This window comes from Myotis myotis, unplaced genomic scaffold (genome assembly GCF_014108235.1).
Source record: "Myotis myotis isolate mMyoMyo1 unplaced genomic scaffold, mMyoMyo1.p scaffold_m19_p_5, whole genome shotgun sequence".
NCBI lineage: Eukaryota > Metazoa > Chordata > Mammalia > Chiroptera > Vespertilionidae > Myotis > Myotis myotis.
In genome coordinates this window covers 55,689,044-55,709,766 of record NW_023416357.1, presented here as the reverse complement: position 1 = coordinate 55,709,766, position 20,723 = coordinate 55,689,044, and the positions used below count along the sequence as shown (strand labels likewise).

General features: G+C 40.9%; 1 protein-coding gene across 31 annotated transcripts in view; it reads right to left on the bottom strand.

Annotated features, from left to right (window-relative positions):
• CAST (calpastatin) overlaps positions 1 to 20,723 on the bottom strand; it is a 110,646-nt gene that overhangs the window by 8,361 nt on the left and 81,562 nt on the right. For 26 of the 31 annotated variants that reach the window (XM_036308279.1, XM_036308286.1, XM_036308292.1 and 23 more), the window contains 11 exons: positions 19,558 to 19,653; positions 15,524 to 15,625; positions 14,936 to 15,019; positions 13,115 to 13,165; positions 12,881 to 12,952; positions 11,090 to 11,191; positions 8,000 to 8,101; positions 6,778 to 6,870; positions 5,477 to 5,512; positions 4,992 to 5,084; positions 3,646 to 3,717 (listed from right to left, as the gene is read on the bottom strand). In XM_036308279.1, coding sequence (XP_036164172.1) covers positions 3,646 to 3,717; positions 4,992 to 5,084; positions 5,477 to 5,512; positions 6,778 to 6,870; positions 8,000 to 8,101; positions 11,090 to 11,191; positions 12,881 to 12,952; positions 13,115 to 13,165; positions 14,936 to 15,019; positions 15,524 to 15,625; positions 19,558 to 19,653 — 903 coding nt within the window. The remainder of the gene's footprint in view (positions 1 to 3,645; positions 3,718 to 4,991; positions 5,085 to 5,476; positions 5,513 to 6,777; positions 6,871 to 7,999; positions 8,102 to 11,089; positions 11,192 to 12,880; positions 12,953 to 13,114; positions 13,166 to 14,935; positions 15,020 to 15,523; positions 15,626 to 19,557; positions 19,654 to 20,723) is intronic. The other 5 variants (XM_036308288.1, XM_036308293.1, XM_036308281.1 and 2 more) reach the window with 4 other exon arrangements.

The window sequence follows — 20,723 nt, the reverse complement described above, 5'->3', positions numbered from 1 at the left end:
CACACGGCTAGGATGCTGACATCACTCTGTCACAGTCTGTTTTAAAGCTTATTTCGTCTAAATATAGCTACCCCAGATTTCTTTCGATTTCTATTTGCATGGAATATCTTTTTCCATCCCTTCACTTTTCAGTTTATGTATATCCTTAGATCCGAAGTGAATCGCTTATAGGCAGCACATAGATGGGTCTTGTATTTTTTTGAGTTTTTTTAATCTGTCTTTTGATAGGAAAATTACATTTAAAGGAATGGTATTGATGGGTTTGTACTTATGGCCATTTTGTTAACTGTTTTCTGGCTCTTTTGCAATTCCTTTTCTTTTTTTCTCGCTATCTTGCTTATGATTTGATGACTTTCTGTAGTGGTGTGCTTAGATTCCTTTCTATTTTTTTGTGTATCTACTATATCATTCATATTTGTGGTTACCATGAGGCAACCTATATTTATAACAGTCTGTTTTAGGTTGATAACAAATTTGAATCCATTCCAGGGCTCCACACCCCCAACCCATTTTATATTTTTGATGTCACATTTTACATCCTCTAATGTTGTATATATCCTTTAATTACTGTAGTTAGTTACTTTTTACCATTTGCCTTTTAACCGACTAGTCTACCAACTTTACAACATTAGATTGGATGTTTCCTTCCCCAAGTTAGGCACGTTTTCTGCCTATTCTCCTTCTGGGACCCCTATAATGCAAATGTTGTCCCATAAATTCCTTAAGCTATCTTCATTTTCTTTTCCATCTTTTTTCGTTTTGCTACTCTGATTCTTCTTCAATTAGTCTGTTGTTGAACCCTTCTAGTGTATATTTAAGTTCAGTTATTGTATTCTTCAGCTCTGTAACTTCTATTTGGTACTTATATTTTCTGACTCTTTGTTAAAGTTCGGTGTTCACCCAGTTTCCTCCTCTGTGGGTCTCATGGAGTTTGATGAGCATCTTTATGACCATTATTTTGAACTCCTTATCCCCATTTGGTTAAGGACAGTTTCTGTGGCTTTATCTTGTTTTGTTTGGAACACATTCCTCTTTCTTCATTTCCTGATACTGTTGGTTTCTATGCTTTAGATAAAATGGCCACCTCTTCCGGTCTTAAGCTTCATCTCCTCCATGAGGTCACTTCCTTATCATTGAACCTTGTTCTAGCTATTAGTTGTCTCTCAAACCTCTGTGATTGTCCAAGCAGCCTGTGTAATGGAAGTGGCTCCCAGTAGCTGAGGGGGTGCAGAGATCTGTCAGAGTTCCAAAGCAGGGAGGGTCGCAGTTAGGACCTAGGTTCAGGCTGACCAGAAATCAGACCCTCAGGCAGCAGCTTTTAAAGAATGCAAATGTATAGTTCTGTGGGACCCCCAGGGTTCAGTCGCACTGGTGATCTAGAACTAGGTGATCTAGAGGTGTCCTCTGGGAGCAGCTGCAACTACTGAGGCACCAGAGCAAGGTGCAAGCTCCTTTCCAGGAGCTACTGGCAAGCTACAGTGAAGCAGTGGATGAGCACAAAGATGGCACTGCTGGCTGGAGCAAAGGAGAGCAATGACGGTACCCATCAGCCTCTGTCCCCGGTAAGTAATTCCCCGGCCCCTAGTCTGTGCTAGATGCCTAACCTTCAGGCTCACAAGCCATTTAAGCCTTTCACAAAAAGTTTAGGGGCCTCTCAATTGGCTGCCTCTGTGCTGGGCTGTTGAGTCCAAGCGTGCAAGCCCTTTAAGGACCATGTTATCAGCTCGCCAGAGCTTTGTGGGTACACGCCTTGTTGGCTTTCAAAGCTAGATGTTTGGGGGCCTTGTCTTTCAGGTGCAATTCTTAAAAATCGGGTGCCAAAAGTGGGCTTCAAACTAAGTTCTTCAGTGAGAAGTTCTGGGTTGCCATACTAGGTGTAAGGTTTATGCAAGATTATATATCTCAGCCTCTCCTACCTTTGATGTGGGTGGTTTTTTTTTTCTCACTTGTCCAATGAGTAAGAGTCACTGAGCTAGTTTCTGGATTTTTTTTCAGAGGAAATTGTTTCACCTATAGTTTTAGATTCCGTGTCCATGGAAGGAGGCGAGTTCAGGCTCTTCCTGTGTTACCATCTTGAATTGGAAGTATCTAATTGTAGAGTTTTGATGTAGCTGGGCTATTGGTTTTAAACCTGTACCTTTAGTTTCCCATGATAGTTAGGGAATCAGAGTAGTAACCATATGAATCATATGTTTAAGAATTGGAATGGGTCCAGAAGTTATCTAATCCAATTTCCATTTCTTTACTGACAACAGTTTGAATAATTTAAATAATAGGAGAAGCTTGAAACTGGAACCTAAAGCTTCCACTCAGCATTAGTTTTACTTTCTAGAGCAACATGAAAAATCATATACAATAGTATTGAAACTCTAAGATCTTCCCTAATTCTATATACTACTTCTATATTCTTAAATTTAGATAACCATATTCTCTGGTGGTATCCCACCCCGCCTTTTAAAATATCTGAATTTGCAATGGTTCTTTCAATGAATAGCATATCATAATCAAATTGACTTTTTTTCCCCTTAATGATACACAAAGTAATGGTTTATTTTATAGATGGTAATTTAGATTTAATGAGCTGCAGTATATGAACCTGTACTGTCAATGTGTTATCCAAGTGGAAATGTTCAGTTGGAAGTGGTGGCCTGGGTCTTTAGAGAGGTGAAGGTGCAAAACGCATTCACCCATCCCAATATTCCCTAAACTCTCAATCACATGACAGCATCAGATCTAAGAGAGATTAATGATATAGCTAATAGCATGTCATTGCTGATCTCAGGCAGAGCTCAAGATGAGGAAACAAATCTTGGATCTTTCAAGGATGGAGGGAAATAGGCAGAGGGCTACTAAGTTTGAATATTGCTTTTAGAGTGAGGAAAGAACTTAAACATATTTACTGTAAGGGGGGAAATTGAGATGAAGAAACTGAAGATTTTGGAGGGAGTGGATTATTGACTGCTGGGAGAGAGGGTTAGTCAATGGGTAAGTGGGAAGAGGACCTTAGGGATTTTCTGCAGAGACCTCCACTTTTCTTTTTGAAGTAGAAGGCAAGGCCATCTGAAGACAGGGGGGATGTGGCTGGGAAGGGAGTGTGAAGACCTGACATGGGACACCATCAGTACTTTGTGCGATATTCTCCAGATCAGAATAGGATTCTAGTGGTGTGTTTGTTTTTTTTTTTAATTTTTGTTTTTTTTTTATTGATTTCAGAGAGGAAGGGAAAAGGGAGAGAGAGATAGAAACTTCAATGATGAGAGAGAATTATTGATTGGCTGTCTCCTCCACACCCCTTACTGGGGATCGAGCCCACAACCCAGGCATGTGCCCTTGACCAGAATCGAACCCGAGACCCTTCAGTCTGCAGGCCGACACTCTATCCACTGAGCCAAACCAGCTAGGGTGACTCTAGTGGAGTTTTAACGGTTGTGATAAGAATGCTCATTTAGGTTTCTAAAGTACCAGTTAGTTTTTTTAAAAAAGTCTTTAAAACTTCAATTTCTTTACCAAGACATGGGATAGGTAGTGTTTAATGCTTAAATTTTTATTCTAAATAGATTCCAATCAGAAATTAAATGACTAAAATGATAAATGCCACTTGTAACTGCTAAATTAAGTTGTAATATATTTAAGTGCTCTGTTTACCTTTGCAGAATTCTTTGCTTTCCCCCCATTCTTGGGTGCTTTGGAGCTGGAAGCAGTCTTCTTGTCTTTGTCCTAAAGCAAAGGAAAGGTAATGAGGCTATTGCCATCATTAATCCATCTATCAATTCAGACTACTATTTTTAGTAGCATGGAGATCTCCAATTAAATAATTAAAAACTTTGGGCGTTTTAGTCAGGATTTTTTGAACAATGATGAATGTATACAGAAGTGATTAAGGTTGGAGGTAAGAGGATAAAAATGCGGGAAATGTGGGTCACACTGATGCTCTGACAATTTCCAGGATGCCTGTGATTCACCCAGACCTTATATTGCTCATCAAGAATAAGAATAGGACATTGTTTTCAGTGTTACAAAGAGAAATGGAGATAACCACAGATAGCTGGGGGAAGTCATGTATAAAAATAAAGCCCACTCACCAAAAAGACATTATTTGAGTTTCCAGGAATGAGAAATCAGTTGCTGAGGCAGACTAGGAATTAAATCACCCAAAGGGCAGCAGTTCTCAACCTGTGGGTCGCGACCCCTTTGGGGTCGAACGACCCTTTCACAGGGGTCACCTAAGACCATCGGAAAACACATTGTTTTGTGATTAATCACTATGCTTTAATTATGTTCAATTTGTAACAATGAAATTGGGGGTCACCACAACATGAACTGTATTAAAGGGTCGCGGCATTGGGAAGGTTGAGAACCACTGCAATAGGGGAAGGACTGGAAATTCAGTGATTGGGAGATATACATAATAGCAAACCGAGATCTACGGTTAATTTCACTTTTTCTCCTGATTTATGGAAGGGTATAATATAAAGGTAAAATGCCACACACATATTTTTTTCATTCACTAATAAACACATTTTGACATCTTTTACATACCAGGCATTTTGCTAATGCTGAGCACAGAGAGAGGTAAAAGGCATATCACTACCAAGTGAAGTACACAGCTGAGTGGTGTAATACACATGTGACCATAGGTAACCCAGATGGCAGGGAAGGAAGAAGTGGTAAGAGAAGCCTTCCTGAAGGAGCTGATAGTTGAACTGGGCCCCGAGGGATGAGGAGGAAGCATTGTTGTACAGCAATATAGTGTGGCAGTAAAAAATGATGGCAACATGGAAAATATTTATGAAATAATGTTATGCACTGTATTTTATGGACTCTAAATACAACTATATAAAATATATAGAGATGGAAAGACAAGAAATGTACTAAGTAGTGTTTTCAGGGTAGTAGAATTGTTTTCTTCTATGGCATCAATATACTTTATAGTCTAAAATTATATGTGTAGACACACATTCAAAGAAAGTCAGTATGACAAAGTACAGTACCTTTGCTGTGTTCTCTGAGGTTTCTGTACTTGAAGAACAGTTGTCAAAATCCCCTGAGAGGGAATCAATGGGGTCTTGATCATCTGCAGGTTTCTGAAACATTAACAGAAATAACCACCAGTGAAGAAAGCAAGGAAAAAAATGCTGGGTAGTACCTTTTTCCACACCCCTTATTAAAAAGAAACTTGATGACATTCTTTTTCTAATGAAGTAATGTTTTACAAGGGAGATATTAAAACAAAAAACATGGATAGCAAGTTGCTTAGTATTCTCAGAGCCCTGATTTTCTCATATGGAAAATGAAACTGCCTATTTTGAAAGGTTCTTGGGAAGACTGACTGAAAGAAAATAATACACTCTTAAATACCCTTGGCATCACACCAAGCACAGGGTGGGCATTCAATAAATATTTCTAAATTGCAAAAGTTGCAGCTAGAATTTAAAAAAAAAATCTTTTTATAGAAATAAGCGCCTATGGTATTTACCTTTGGTTCCCTTGTGGGTGGCTTCACTGGTTTGTCCTTAAAAGCAAAGCAGACTATTGATTAGACATAAATTTTTGTAAAGGTTTACTTAAGTGTAGTCAGCATTTATATAATCAATATTATCCAATGACTTGACTTGGAGAGTATATATTTGCAACAACTGATAACCTGGGTCCCTACCCTTCTCCACCAGCTTTGCTTAATTACCACCCTATACCTATTTCAGTTTCCTGGGAGAAAAAGCAAGAGTGAGAGTCTGGTCCTGGAGGTGAAAGAAACACTGTTTAGGAACTTTCTGCCATCATGTGTTACAATTCTACTTAAAATATTACAAAAGCAACTTGTGATTTTATGTCTTAGTTACTGCAGCTTATTATAGGTCAGAAGGATTTGAGGAGCAGTCTGCAGAGCACAGCCCGTCAGGGATTTTTCCCATCTACGAAGGCAAGGACATTACATAATTCATTTCCCAACAATTCAAGCAGGATCAGGTGGGACTACCAAAGCAGGGAGGATTGTAGCTGGGTGCAGAATTGCCATCATGAGGAATACTGAATGAAAGCAAGGAGAATGGATTCCTGTAAGACAGACACTCAAGCTGGTAACCCCCATAAACCAAATGCAGGACAAAAAGACGGATGTAACTTGGACTCCCTTGTTTGTATTTGATGAACAGGCCTGGAAAGCATTATGTGTCATCTAATTGACTTGAAGCTAGGAGCCAAACAGAATGGGGAGAGATACAGGCCAGGTTGACCTAAGAAAAACTGGCTTCTGTTAGAGGCAAAGGCCAGGATTTCTTGACAGAATATGTGTAGCTATAGAAATGGGACTTATGATTGAGGATAGGGTTTTGTGGGTGTAGAAGAAGGAAGAAAGGGAGACCCCAGGTTTGCAGGTGCCTTATTTGCCCTATTAATTATTCCAATTCTAGCTCCTTAAACAGGGAGATTCTGCTTCAGTTAGGATTACAAATACCATTATTCTTTTTGATAGTCTTTTCTTGTAAAAAGAATTCATCTGTGTAAATGCCTTGGAATCTCTGTTGAGCTTCAGTGAGTGACTGCACATTATTCAACTCTTTACACCACGGTGTCCACATAACGAAACATCAAACAATATTGGTGTCAATAAATATTAAATAGAATCCTAGAAAGCCTGTTTATCATGGGCACATTAAAAATAGTCACATTACATTTTTATGCTACTCTTAAAGTGTGCCTTCCTGGTCATGTCAAGTGAGGGTTGAATTTAAAAGGCTTTGTTATATGTATCCAATCTAGACATTTGCCTTCGTTTACCTTATCATCGTTATCCAAGAGGTGTCTGTATTCAGGTGGGATAGTGTCATCTCTTTCTCCCAGCTTGTCTCTATGTTCAGCTTTCGCTCTTTCCTGTGAACATTGAATGGATATAATTAATATTCCTTTCCTCCTTTGCTTATTGTGAAATACAGCATTTTCAGCATTTATTGTATGTTATTTTCTGAGGCAAAACATATTTTTATTTAAGAGAACAAAATGCATGACTTGAACATACTATTAGTTGATGGAAAAAATTAAACCCATGTGCTTCTATGTCAGTTTACATCTGTGAATTTTCCACCTGTGTTTTAAACTGAAGTAAATTATTAAATAATTATTCCAGAAACCATGTAAAGAGATAAAATTCAAGGGCATAAAATACCTTTTTCTGTGAGTTTCACTTTTCAAACAAAAGAATCAAGTCACTGTAGCTTGGCTTTAGATAGGTAGCCACTATTTTTTAGCAACCCTGACTGGATGCGCTGACCGCTGGTGTTGCACGTGAGAAAATACCTGCTGTTAAGTAAGCAGCACCTGGAGCCTAGCATCCCACCTCAGTGGGGTGTGGCTGGTCTCTCCCCAGCCCAGGGAGTGCTTTAGATTTTGTTTTTCTGCATCTTTTAAGTTTCATTTTTCAAATATAGGCTAGGTTCACATTCAGTATTCCTATGTAAATGATTCTTTGAAATGTCTTGTTTTTGGGACACCAATTTGGATGGTCAGTTTACTTCCTGGCTCAAAGCTAAATGGATTGTTGAATATTGTATGTTAAGTATAAACACATGTTGTATAAGACATGGAGAGATAACAGTTTGTGCCTTGCAGACACACCTCTGCACAGTGTTGAACTCCTGGTCCCACGCTCTCTTCCTTTGGGAATTTGCACACAGTTAGTTATGCCAGCAGAGAAAGCTTCTCGGGAAATCTCTGCCATGACGTGCACAGACTGTGTCAACCTAAGAAATGCACACTTATGGGTGTCATATGCTTTTCCTTCATAACAAGGTTTGGCCTCACAAACAGGACATTTGCCTGAATCTGTGACACAGCGTAGTCCTCACCGAGGAAGTAAAGAAATACAACATAGACCACAGAGAGGGGGAAAAATGAAAGTTCTCCAACTATTCACTAACTCCAGACAAAGTTGGAAGTTATTTTTTTTTTGTGTGTAGAGGGTAGAGTATTCTATGCTGTGAAAAAAGCCTTAAATTTTCTTTACCTTGACTTTATCCTTTATTGGCTTGTCCTCATCTGGATCAGGCTGCCTCTGCCCTAGACTGTCCGAAAGTTGATCCAGGGCATCGTCGAGTTCTTTGTCCTTCTGTTAAGGTAAATCTGAATTAATCACTGGTTAGCCAAATCAGATCACCCATTGGAGAATGGCCCCAACATCACCGCTAATACTTCCATGAGGATTTTCACAAGGGAGATGGACTGGGTGGGTGGAAGGCACTGGACTGCCAACCCTTGGTCAGTGCTTTTCTCTCTGCTCTCAGTGACCACTTGGCACCTGTCTACCCCCGCCCCACCCCCAGATATCTTGTACCGTCTAAGAAAAGAAGTCTCTCTAAAAAAATGGGGTTCTCTGGCCTGATTTGCTTGGAAATATGTCTTAAAAATGCTTTCAGTGTCTGTAACACTACTGGTGACAATCTAATGTCCCCAGCAATGAAATATTATAGTTTAGTTTACTCTTTAATTCTGGAGTATATTCATTTAAATACAGATTACACCTAGTTTTGGTGATGGCTCCAAATAAAATATTAACTAAAACTAGACCCTCTGATGGAAAAACTGATTTAAAAAAAGGTAGCATTCTAAAATACACTTGTGAAAGGCAGATGCATGTAAAAAGAAACTAGACCACCTTCATAAAACTCTTAGGAGAAAACATAGGCAGTAAAATCCCTGACATTTCTCTTAGCAGTATTTTTTTCTGACATATATAGGCAAGAGAAACAAAAGAAAAAATAAATGAGACTACATCAAACTAAAAAGTTTTAGTACAGCAAAGGAAACCAACAAAATGAAAAGACAACCTACTAAATGGGAAAAAATATTTGCCAATGATTAGGGGCTAATATCCAAAATTTATAAAGAACTTGTACAACAAACAATCCAATTTAAAAATGTGCAGAGGACCTGAATAGATACTTCTCCAAACAGGACACACAGATGGCCAACAGACATACAAAAGGATGCTCACTGTCACTAATCACCAGAGAAATGCAAATTTAAACCACGTGATGGTGGGAATGCAGATAGGTGCAACCACTATGGAAAACAGTATGGAGGTTCATAAAAAAAAATTGGAACTGCCTTATGACCCAGAAATTCCACTTCTGGGTATATATCCAAAGAAACGCAAAACACTAATTCGAAAGGATATATACCCCCTTATGTTCATTGCCAGTGTTACATATAATAGCCAAGATTTGGAAGCAGCCCAAGTGCCCATCAAAAGAGCAAAATCCTACCATTTGCAACAGCACAGATGGACCTAGAGCAGTGGTTCTCAACCTTCCTCATGCCGCGGCCCTTTAATACAGTTCCTCATGTTGTGGTGACCCCCAACCATAAAATTATTTTCGTTTCTACTTCACAACCGTAATTTTGCTACTGTTATGAATCGTAATGTAAATATCTGATATGCTATATGTGTTTTCCGATGGTCTCAGGCGACCCCTGTGAAAGGGTCGTTCAACCCCCAAAGGGGTCGCGACCCACAGGTTGAGAACCGCTGACCTAGAGGGTATTGTGCTAAGTGAAATGAGTCAGTCAGAGAAAGACAACTAACATGATTTTACTTATATGTAGAATCTAAAGAACAAAACTGAAACAGACTCAGAGATGCAGAGAGCAGACTGATGGTTGCCAGGGGGGAGCAGCATTGGGGGACTGGGTGAAAAAGGTGAAGGAATTGAGAGGTGACAAAATAGTCTTGGGATATAAAGTACAGCATAGGGAACATCGTTCATATTTAATAACTACGTATGGTGCCCACTGGGTCCTGGAAATAGGGGGGAGGGAACACTTTGTAAAGTATATGATTATCTAACCACTATGCTGTACACCTGAAACTAATGCAAATTAATATTAGATGTAAACTGTAGTTGAAAAAGAAAAATAACTGAAAGAAAATAAAATCGGGAATCGTTTTGCTTAAAAAGAAAAGGCCTTTGATTGTGGATGTCTACTAACAGCCTCCGTCGGGGCAGAGCCCCTCACCTGAGTATTAAGAACTGAAGTGTTAAGGCGGCCTGGGTTATTAATGATTCCTCCTTTCTGCGGCACAGGGCTTTCATCCTGTGGGTGTCACACACACACACACACACACACACACACACACACACACACAGCATTTTACTAGCTTTACGTGCTCCCTGAGAGCCCAGGATTATAGCTGCTGCTGGTGGAGCTGCCCGCCCGCCGCAGGGTCTGGGCTTTGTCATTTGTGCCTCTGGATATTTTCAGATGCTCCTGAGGCTGACCCAACAGGCTGAAAATTCACTCAGAATCTCTGACTACAGCACTAAGTGAGCTTTGATGCTACATCAAAAGGAGAGGAAGCATAGCTGACTTCACTAAAGCTACTTCATCTCCATCTAGCAAACCCGGCGCTTCTCAACCAGGGGAGATGGGGGTCTGGTTTAGGGCAATCTCTATCTTTTGATGTGCCATGGTCTCCTCGATAATTTCACATTTGGTACTGCACAGAAAATTAATCAAGGAAGTCTGGAAGAACTTTGATCCCTCAGTCTTGCCTCGGAACATGTAAATAATTAAAACAGTATTGATGCTGAGGTTTTTCTATTGCTAGCATGAAAATGACACATGTTCAACTGGTGTGAATGGGAGGAAAACAATGCCAGTCCATGCTACGTTTGTTAGTTTTTTGGGGGGGAGAAGCTCAAATACTGAACAATTCCATAAAATAAACTTGAAGTTAAATAATGGAGAGTATTTACGGTGTGTGTTAAGAAAAAAAGAAGAAAAATCAATGATCAGAAAAGCTGGAAAAAAAATTTCAAATCAAATAATTTAAATATGTACACGCTGCACTTTCAATTCTAATAAAGCAACAATTTAAGCTCCTCAACTGTGTATAAAATATTTTCACATATATTGTTTCCTTTGACCATTTTCAATATTCTGTCCTCTCCCTCAGTCGCTAATCTTCTCTCTTCTGAAGGTGCCCAATCTTTCTAACAATTTTTGTCTATTTCCGCTTACTCTAGGCAGGAGTCCTACTTTCTTTCCTCTGGTTGTTGCTACCGTGGAAAAAGTATTTATAAGATATGTTGCTTACCAGAGTGCTAGGGGGTGGGCCTGCGGAGTGCGTGGTTGCAGCTGGGGTTTGGGAAACCAGTTCGGAGATGGCAGCTGTGAGTTTAGTATTGTCCAATGGCTTCTGTTAAAAGAAAGACTTTGATCGTTAATATGTTATATACAAAACTATGTTCACAATGCCATCACTTAAATACAACTCTTAATATAGCTTTATGATTGTTAATTCTCTTGATCCAAAGGGAAAGCCTAGTAACATAGAATCTTAAGAGCGATTTTTATTCTATTTCTTACTCCGTGGTATTATTTTGCACAACTTCTATTCCTATTTATGATTCTAAATGGTGCTCAGTAATCTAATGACTTAGAGCTTCATGGGTTGTTTACACATTTCTTATTATATTTTTGCAGTTTTTCAGCTTTCTCCTGTGTAATTAGTTGCCCTGAATCAAAGTTCTAGCAGTGGTTCTTTTTTTTTTTGGTGTTGGCTAAATTCTGCCAAACTGCCCTCTCAGAAGTTACTAGGAAGTTATACTGTTAAAAGCAGTGAATAAGCAAGCCTTGCTCACCAAAATGAGGTATTTATCATATATTTCAAACTCTGATAATATATTAGGTATGATGTACGACTGTTACCCGTTATATAGTATGAAGTTTCAGTTTTATTATTATTCCAGAATCTTTATGAAGTGATTTCTTCTCTCATTTTAAAAATATACTAAATCTGTCATTTATGTTCATTTCTTGATTTCTTTTTCCATTGCCCTGTGATTTTGCTTTCTGAATAAGAATTGTATTTTTTTTAACCATTATTGTATTATAAAGCCTTGTGTTTAGTTAGGTTAATCTTCCCTAAAAAGAGCGAAAAATGTTTTTCAGTATTTTTTTTCACATTTTTATGCATTCCCTTTCAAATATATTTCAGAATAACTTTGAGTTATATTAAAGTAACATTACTACTTTTAAAAAATATTAACTTAAAAATGACTGGAAATAATTGTTGTCATCCTTTTAAGACATTTATCAAACTGCGTTAGATGTATGGGTTTTAATTTCTTCATATTCTTTTTGTTTTTGTTTTTGTTTTGTCTTCTATTGCAATTTTCTGTAGATATGTCTACATCTTGTTAATTATATTTTCTAATCTGTTACTAATATACATAGCATACATAATGTTATGTACAAAGGTGAGAGCAAAAACTTCTGACAACTCCAAGGAATCATTTTTTTCTACTTGTTACTTATTCTATTTCTCAACTGATACATATTTCCCATGCCATTGTCCACATAGGATTAAATAACCCAGACTCCACAGAAAAGGTTCTGCAGTTACATACGTTTGGAAACTCCAAAAGTCCTGAAAATCCTACAGTGGAGAAACCTGCTTACGGTTACCCAACATTTTCCAAACTTTCTAGTAACAGAATTCCCTTTGAAGGCTTATATATTCCACAGGAAGCTAAGTTTCCTTAGAGGTAATTTGGAAAATGACCAAATTGTAGAATATCAACTGGTAAAGTTGTCTAAGAAGTAATTTTAGATAAACTCAATTTGAAATTCTCTTTTGATAGGTATACTGATAGAGTACATGCTCATCACTGGTTTAATTAGTGACACTGTTGAAAATATTAACTGTGCTGGAACAATATTTACTATTTTATGATGCAACACATTTTTAGTGGCTACTGTGGGTTGAGGGCCATTAATTCTGTGACTGTTTCCTCAGCTCCCAAGTCAGATTCCAAGTCACAGGTTTCCATTTATTTCTGCCACTCTGAAAGTGAGGAAATAAAACCAGGGGTTTCAGACTTACAAGTGGTGAAGTGTCTGGGGGTCCACCGAAGTCCTTAGACAAGGCATCAAGAAGGAAGTCTTCACTCAAGGGCTGCAAGAACCAGGAAATGTATCAGACACCTCATTTGTCTCATCTTCAAAATGACGTTAGTATTCATAAGCTGGTCAACTCATTAAGAGGAGCTATGCCCTTCCTGAATTACAGTCAGGGCCACGTGAGAAAGACATGCTCAGAGAAAACTGGCTTGCTTACTGGGAGCGATTCCTTGGACTCTTTCGGCAGGAGTGGTTTCCCGTCTTGGTCCTATCCAAGGGGAGAAAAACATGGCACTGAGTCATTTCGCATTCATCCTAAGGATGGACCCTTGTAAACATTATCAGGTTATACCTGATGTTGCTGTGCATTATCAATTAGATCATCATTTCAGGAAACAGAGTCTCTCACCAGAGAATATGCCATAATTAGTTCATGGCACCAAACAGCTCACACACACCAGGTACTCCCTGGGCACAAGGGCTACAAAGCAGATGGGGCAGCCTGTGACCTTGGAAGCGCACAAACAAGTGCCGGAAAAAACACGTGAACGGTTCATGTATGCGGCGCGTGGTGCTGTGACAGGGCATCTGCAGGGCGCCGTGGGAGCCTGGGGGGAGCCTGGGGGTCGGAGGGCTTGCAGAAGTAGCTTAGAAAAAGCTGGTTAACTTTAGAGGCAACATGAACCTTCCACCGAACAAAGTGGTCAGGGAAAGCCAATCCACTGCTACTAAAATTCAGCAAAGGGAGCGAGAAAGCAACCAACATCCCATGAGGAGGACAGTGACCTGCCTCTACACATTTGGGGAGGGGGTGAGTAGGGACAGAACACGTGGCCGGTAAGAAGCTCTCTAAAAACCTTGCAACAGCAAACACCCAAGCCCATATTACTAATAGAAATGCCACGGTCTCAACTGAACTGGGAAATGCAGAAGCAGCCCTAGCCGCCTTTCCTCAGCGGATAGAGCATTGGCCTGTGGACCCAAGGGTCCCGGTTTGGTTCCAGTTGCAGGCTTCTCCCTGGACCGGGCTCAGGTTGGGGCTTGTGCAGGAGGCAGCCAATCGATGTGTTTCTCTCACTTTGATATTTCTCTCTGTCTTTTCCTCTCTAAATACCAATGGAAAAATACCCTTGGGTGAGGATTAAAAAAAAATGCAGAAGCAAGCAGAATAATAAACTCAACCTGGGAGAGCTCAATAGAGCTCCCATCTTTGCAAAAGGAGCAGTGCACATGGGACGAGGAAGGGGAGTATCAGGTGGATTTTCCTGAACTGTTCATGTTTAGGTGGATATCCTCTTAAGTAACGGCACATAATGGAGAATACTGGCATCTGTTCTACTGCCCATGCATCTGCTCCTGTTCAAGTGGCCGAACTTAAACTACAAGATTCATACTGGGGTCTCCCCTGTCACTTGTTCTGAACAATCTGTACATCCAAAATAAAGAAAACAGCGCTCTTATTTTTTTCTTTATATCTAGAAGTTGCAAATTTTCCCTCACAGGAAACAACTGTCCATTTCCATTTTCCTATCTATATAAAGCTTTCTAAGTTTTCTTCTGGTATTGTAACAAACCATGGATTAGATGGGAAAAATTAGGTAGCTTACCAGTGGTCGGCAAACTCATAACAGAGCCAAATATCAACAGTAGAAAGATTGAAATTTCTTTTGAGAGCCAAATTTTTTAAACTTAAACTATATAGGTAGGTACATTGTTATTAACCTAATTAGGGTACTCCTAAGGCTTAGGAAGAGCCACACTCAAGGGGCCAAAGAGCTGAGTGTGGCTCTCGAGCTGCAGTTTGCCAACCATGGGCTTAGACCTTAGATTATTTTCACTTCAGGGAGGACTAAAAATGCCAGTTAGGAATATTTTAGCTTCACATCTGGTGCGCTAACAGGATATCAATACTATTTGGTATTTGAAGTATTAAAAATGCAGATCTTTATATTCCAGGTCTGCTCCCATCCCCCTTTTTACATATGTGGAATTCAGTATGAATTAAAATAAAGTAGAAAGTACACCCCAGCCAATTTACCTTGGCCTCTTCTAGTCTATAGTCGGGAGGAATTGTTTCTTCTTTTTCACCAAGCTTTTCACGATCCTCCTCTTTGGTTTTCTCCTAAATAGAAATTATACCATTTCCATTGTCAATACATCTTTTCTCCATAGAGCGGCTGCCTGAATGACTAATGCTGAGGTAAATACTAGTACGTCCATCGTTAGGTTAGAACGTACATATGACCCTATGTGCAGAGTTCCGACGGCACCTTAATCTTTAACAGTGTCCCGGTTTAGCGGGCTCAGACCCCACCACGGAGCCTGCTGGGCTCCAAGGAAGTCCCGAGGAAGCAGGCAACTGCCACTTCTCTCCCGAGCCCTGGGCAACAGGCGTGCAGGTGGGCCAGGGGAGACCCCGGACTCTGACACGGGCATGCTGTCCATCCACCGCCATGCTCACGCCTGATGCTCGCTCAGGCCGAGCTTCTTAAGCGGGGTAAGTGCAGCAACAGGGAAAGCCAGCTGGTCACGTGTTGTGGGAAACATTCTAAAAAATGGCGAACTTATTTGGGGATTGAGGGTGATCAATGGTAGTTATTTCTAGAAGCATCTGAGCTGCCATTACCTTGACTTTATCCTCCGCCGGCTTTCCATCTTCTGGGTCCGCCTCCCGTTTCCCCAGGCTGCCAGCCAAGGCTTCCACAGCGTCGTCGGGCACCATGCCCTTCTACAATACAGGAGCGGAGGTATGAAATAGGGGGTTAATGCCTCCCTTTAAAGAGACTACATCAAACAATTTCAGACCTGGATAAGAAGCGCATGTTATCTTTTAATCATTTGGATTATCAACTGAATTAGAATCTACGTTAGAAATCAGAGCAAGTTTCATGTATTAAGCATGAAGTGTGTGCAACGGATATACCGACACTGAGAAACTTGTAAGCTCTAACCCAGCGGTTTTGGTTTGGATATAAGGCAGGCAACGGAAGAGGTGCCCCACAGACAAGCTGACAGCCAGGACAGAAGAAAGGAGTGGTTTTCTGAGGCTGTTCTTGAGGCGGTGAAGGAAAGGTTTCCAGAGAAGCCCAGGAGAGGACATTCTTCTCGAGGTGCTGGGAACCAGCCTGGCCGTCCCGGGGGGGCGGCACTCCTGCTGAGGCACAGAAGCCCATGTCGGCAAGCTGGCCTCACCTGCTCAAAGGGATTCACGCTGACCCAGGTGAACGCCTGTGGCTGATTGACCCGAGGGGCACAATGACACTGTGGTCCGGTTCAAATGAAATGTGCTCCCTCATGATGTAGTGAGAACGTGGGTGGGCATCGAGCATAGATGGTATAAAAGGGAAAACAAGAAGAAACTAACTACGTTTGGGCTAAAAGAAAGGACTATATCTGGCTTCTTCCAAACCACAGGCCACGAGCCACACGTGAATGGCTCGTGAAATCAATTTAGAGTTCGTGGCCAGGACATTTTGTTTTTTTAATAAAACAGTAGAACAGAACACATCTTGCATAACAAAGATAAGTACCACTTATTAAACTGCTGTTTCTATTGTGTGGGTCCTAGGTTGTGATACCAATACATTTCCTACTATTGGTCTTGGTCAAAAATATGAAAGCCCCTGAATTAAACAGTCTCCCAAACTTTATTCTTATCGGAAAAGTCTATGACCTCAGACTGAGTATATATTGGGATTTTAGAGTAAAAGTCTCTTTCTCTTGTATAGCTTGGCCATCATTCCAAGTGAAAAAAGTTGTTTCTCTGCTAAACTGCACTGCCTAAGGGAGTACCACCACCGAGGAAAGGGAGCCTAAGTGGAAAGTGATTTATCGCCATCTAGTGGTTGGATGCTGCATAGATTTTTATTCCAAGAGCAACAAAAATCCCTGCTGTAACTAATTTGTTTGCGATTATATCTAAATTGCAAGCGTTGCAGCAATCCCAAATCTTAGCCAAGCAACTCGAGTTGCTATCTGATCCCAGACACCTGCTCACGCTCTATGTCTGCTTTCTCCTACTCTCTGCTGTAGAATCTTTCGAAACCACTCTTTCCTGAGCCTCTGTCCTTTGACTTAAGAAATAAGTGATTTCCAGCCTTAAAAAAAAAAGATGAAATACTGCCTCTTGTGACAACATGGGTGGATATTATGCTAAGAGAAATAAGTCAGACAGAAAGTCAAGAACCATATGATTTCACTCATATGTGGGATATAAAACTGAAAGCAACAAATGAACAGACAAGAAAAACAAACAAAAATTCATAGACACAGACAAGAGTATGGTGGTTACCAGAGGGAAGGGAGGATGGGGAAGGTAGGGCAAAGGGGGTCAAATATATGGTGGTAGAAGAAAATTTGACTTTGGGTGATAAACGTACAATGCAATATACAAATGGTAAATCATAGAACTGAACACTTGAAACCTATATCATTTTATTAACCAACATCACCCCAATAAGTTTCATGGGGAATAAAAAAAGTGCAACAGAAAAGCTTGGAGAAGCAGCAGCAGTCTTAAGAACTAAGGAATCTGGAAATAGGACTAAGGACTAAAACTTCTATTTCTACAGCATTTCATGTTGTCAGATTCAGAACCAGAACTCAGATCTCTGGATTTCCTCAATAAATGTTCTTTACATACAAACAAGAACCACATGGTCACCTCCTGCCCCTGGTCTTTGTTACCTTTTGCTCACTAATCCTCAAGCCTTTCTCAAGTCCTCTGACCTTTATCACACACTGTAGCTACTCTCTCTGGTTCCCAAGGGTGTCACAATCCCAGAAACGCCAGCGAACCTCGGTGACGGTAATCTTGGCAACTGTGGTAACCAGAGCTGCTGGGGCACAGGCCGGGAAAGGGGGGCAGAGAGCGGGAAAACAAGAGCTCTGTTTGTTTTCTGTCCACTAAACGCCCAACGCTGGGCTCTACAGTCAGGGTGAGGTTGGAGAGGAAGTCACTGAGCCCTCGGAGGCCCTGGCAGTCGCACTTGGCATGAGCGGTGGATGACACATGCTTAGGTCACAGGGTTCTGCCCTGGAATGCTGGCTATTATCGTCCTGATTCCCATCACGGCCTCTGTTCCTACTCCTTCTCCAGCCTGTTCTCAGGTTCTCTCCTCTCTCCTGGTCTTTGCCACCATGGCCTGTGCCTGGCTCCCACAATGCTGAACTTCTAGAGCAGCGGTTCTCAACCTGTGGGTCGCGACCCCTTTGGGGGGTCAAATGACCCTTTCACAGGGGTCGCCTAAGACCATCGGAAAACACATATATAATTACATATTGTTTTTGTGATTAATCACTATGCTTTAATTATGTTCAATTTGTAACAATGAAAATACATCCTGCCTATCAGATATTTACATTACGATTCATAACGGTAGCAAAATTACAGTTATGAAGTAGCAACGAAAATAATTTTATGGTTGGGGGTCACCACAACATGAGGAACTGTATTAAAGGGTCGCGGCATTAGGAAGGTTGAGAACCACTGTTCTAGAGAGTACCCTGAAACCTCCAGAAAGAGGGGGGGGCTCAAATCTTGCATATGGCAGGAGGGAGACCCTGGGCTTTGAGGGGATTCGCAGTTGGCACCAAGGACTTCCCTGGTGGGAAGAGCCACTGCCGGACACCCAGGACACTGGCCCTACACCTCAAACACCTAGATGCACATATCCCAAGTATCCCAAGTGCCGCACACCCGGTGCTTGGCCTGTCCTCGGCTCACTGGTCTCCCCACGAAACAGCGCTACTCCCACCCTCAGTGTGACGCTGCCCATCACCTGCAAGCCTTTCCTAATTCTCCCGGAGGGGGAGGCACCCACAGTCCCTGTGCCCTTTTCCACATGAGTGATCAAGTTGTGCCGTAAGCTTGAGATCTGACCCATATCCACACTAGACTTGAAGGTAGCTTAGGGCTGGAGCCATATTTTCATTTCAGCTACGGTTCTGAAAGGTTAAGTTGCTTGTTCAAGGTCAGTTTATAGGTTCATTTCCCTCATCTATAACAGATGATCAGTCTGTATCGTGTCCCTGTGAAAATTTAAGAAGATACTGTAAAGCATCTAGAACAGGTTAACTATTCAGAGTACAGAGCCACCAAGTCCGTAGTACTGAAACATAGACCACTGATGTTATTTTCTAAGTCAGGCTCTATGGGCTAGTGAATTCAAAAGGAAACAAAGATTCCACTAGTTAAATATCAGAATTCATCCAAAAGATAGAAAGTGAGAGAGAGGCAAGAAATGAAGAAGGGAGAGGAGCTGAGTCAATCCCTCCCCCTTCAGGTGGGAGTGGGGGTCCTGATGATACTGGTGCAGATTGTCCCCCCAGGAGTCAGGAAAAGGGAGATCGGGCTCTTTGTGGAACTCCAAATAGGCTCGAAAAATGCAGAAAAGTGAAACAGCATGACTACTCACCATCACTGAGGAACTAGAAAGGATTTCAGAAGGTGCAAGAAAAAACACAGCTTACAGGAATCTAATTAAAAATTTAAATATAGCCTGACTTTCTAGCACACCCTGAAGCCCCAAACAGTAGCGACTAGAGCTAGAGAAGATTTCTTATTGTGTCAGAATAAAACCATAGGTTGGCGCACAGAGCAGTGTATGGGAGGAATATCACTTTCCCGGGACATTTCTCAGTGCCCAGAGGACCACTCACCAAGGCCGCGGGCTTGGGTGGTGCTGACTGCACACTGCACAAGGAGGCGCGAGGCACATCCTCTCCCACCGGAGCCGGGGCGGCGGCCTGCGGTTCCTGTGGGAAGAAGCAGGTATGATGACGCACTTTTCAAGCTATCTGGCTAGTAATACTGAACAATGATGAATCAACAATACACTCAGCTATAGAATACTCTGTGAGCATGATTTTCCTGGACACCTAAGGTTGCTGAATAGTGAATAAGTCAAGGCACGTTAAAGCTCTTCGGCTACCGTTATTTCAACTTACTAGTAGTTTTATCTCTCTCCTTAGGTAGGTTAAGACTCAGTTTCCACATCTGAAAAGTGAGAACAATAGTAGTACCTATATATCAAGTGTTAACAGGGGGCTTTAAGGAGATAAAACATGTGAAGTGTTTTGCATAGTACCTGGGAACAGTAAATGCAATAAATTTTAGCAACTATTATTTCTGATTTCTTATTTCTATAAATTATTTCTCATCATATATCAATCATATAATACAATGTAGCATTTTACATAAATACATCATTTTTATGTATCTAAGAGCACCCTGCACATTGTAAACAGCTATCTACAAATGCAAGCAGTAAGACTACCCCAGGAGTTCTCAGAGTGTGGTCCCTGGACCAGCAGCCTCAGCATTTCCAGAGAACTTATTAGAAATGTAAATTCTCAGGCCCCCACGCCAACATCACTAAATCAGAAATTCTAGGGGTAGGGCACAGCAATCTGTTTTAACAAACCCTCAGGTGATGCTGATGTATGCTAGAGTTTGAGAGCTTTATTTTATCACAAGGTAAGAATTCAAATAAACTATAATCCAGGCATTTATGGAAATCTATCCTATGTGCACGGTGTTTAGCAGATGACTATTAATAGGGTACGATTTCTTCTTCAAAGACCTTACTATTTAAAACTATGTATAAATGTAAGGTGTAAAGGACCAAGAACAAAACAAACAAACAAACAAACAACAAAAAACAAACAAAAAAAAGAAGGACCAAGAGCTAATAACTTGTTGGCAACAAATGTCTTAACAGGGATATATAAAGAAAGAACTACAGACTCCCTGGCATGTTATATCCTGCTGAATTAGAGTTGGAAGTGTGGTCAGGTTTGGGGAGGGGAGAGCAGGAGACAAAGGC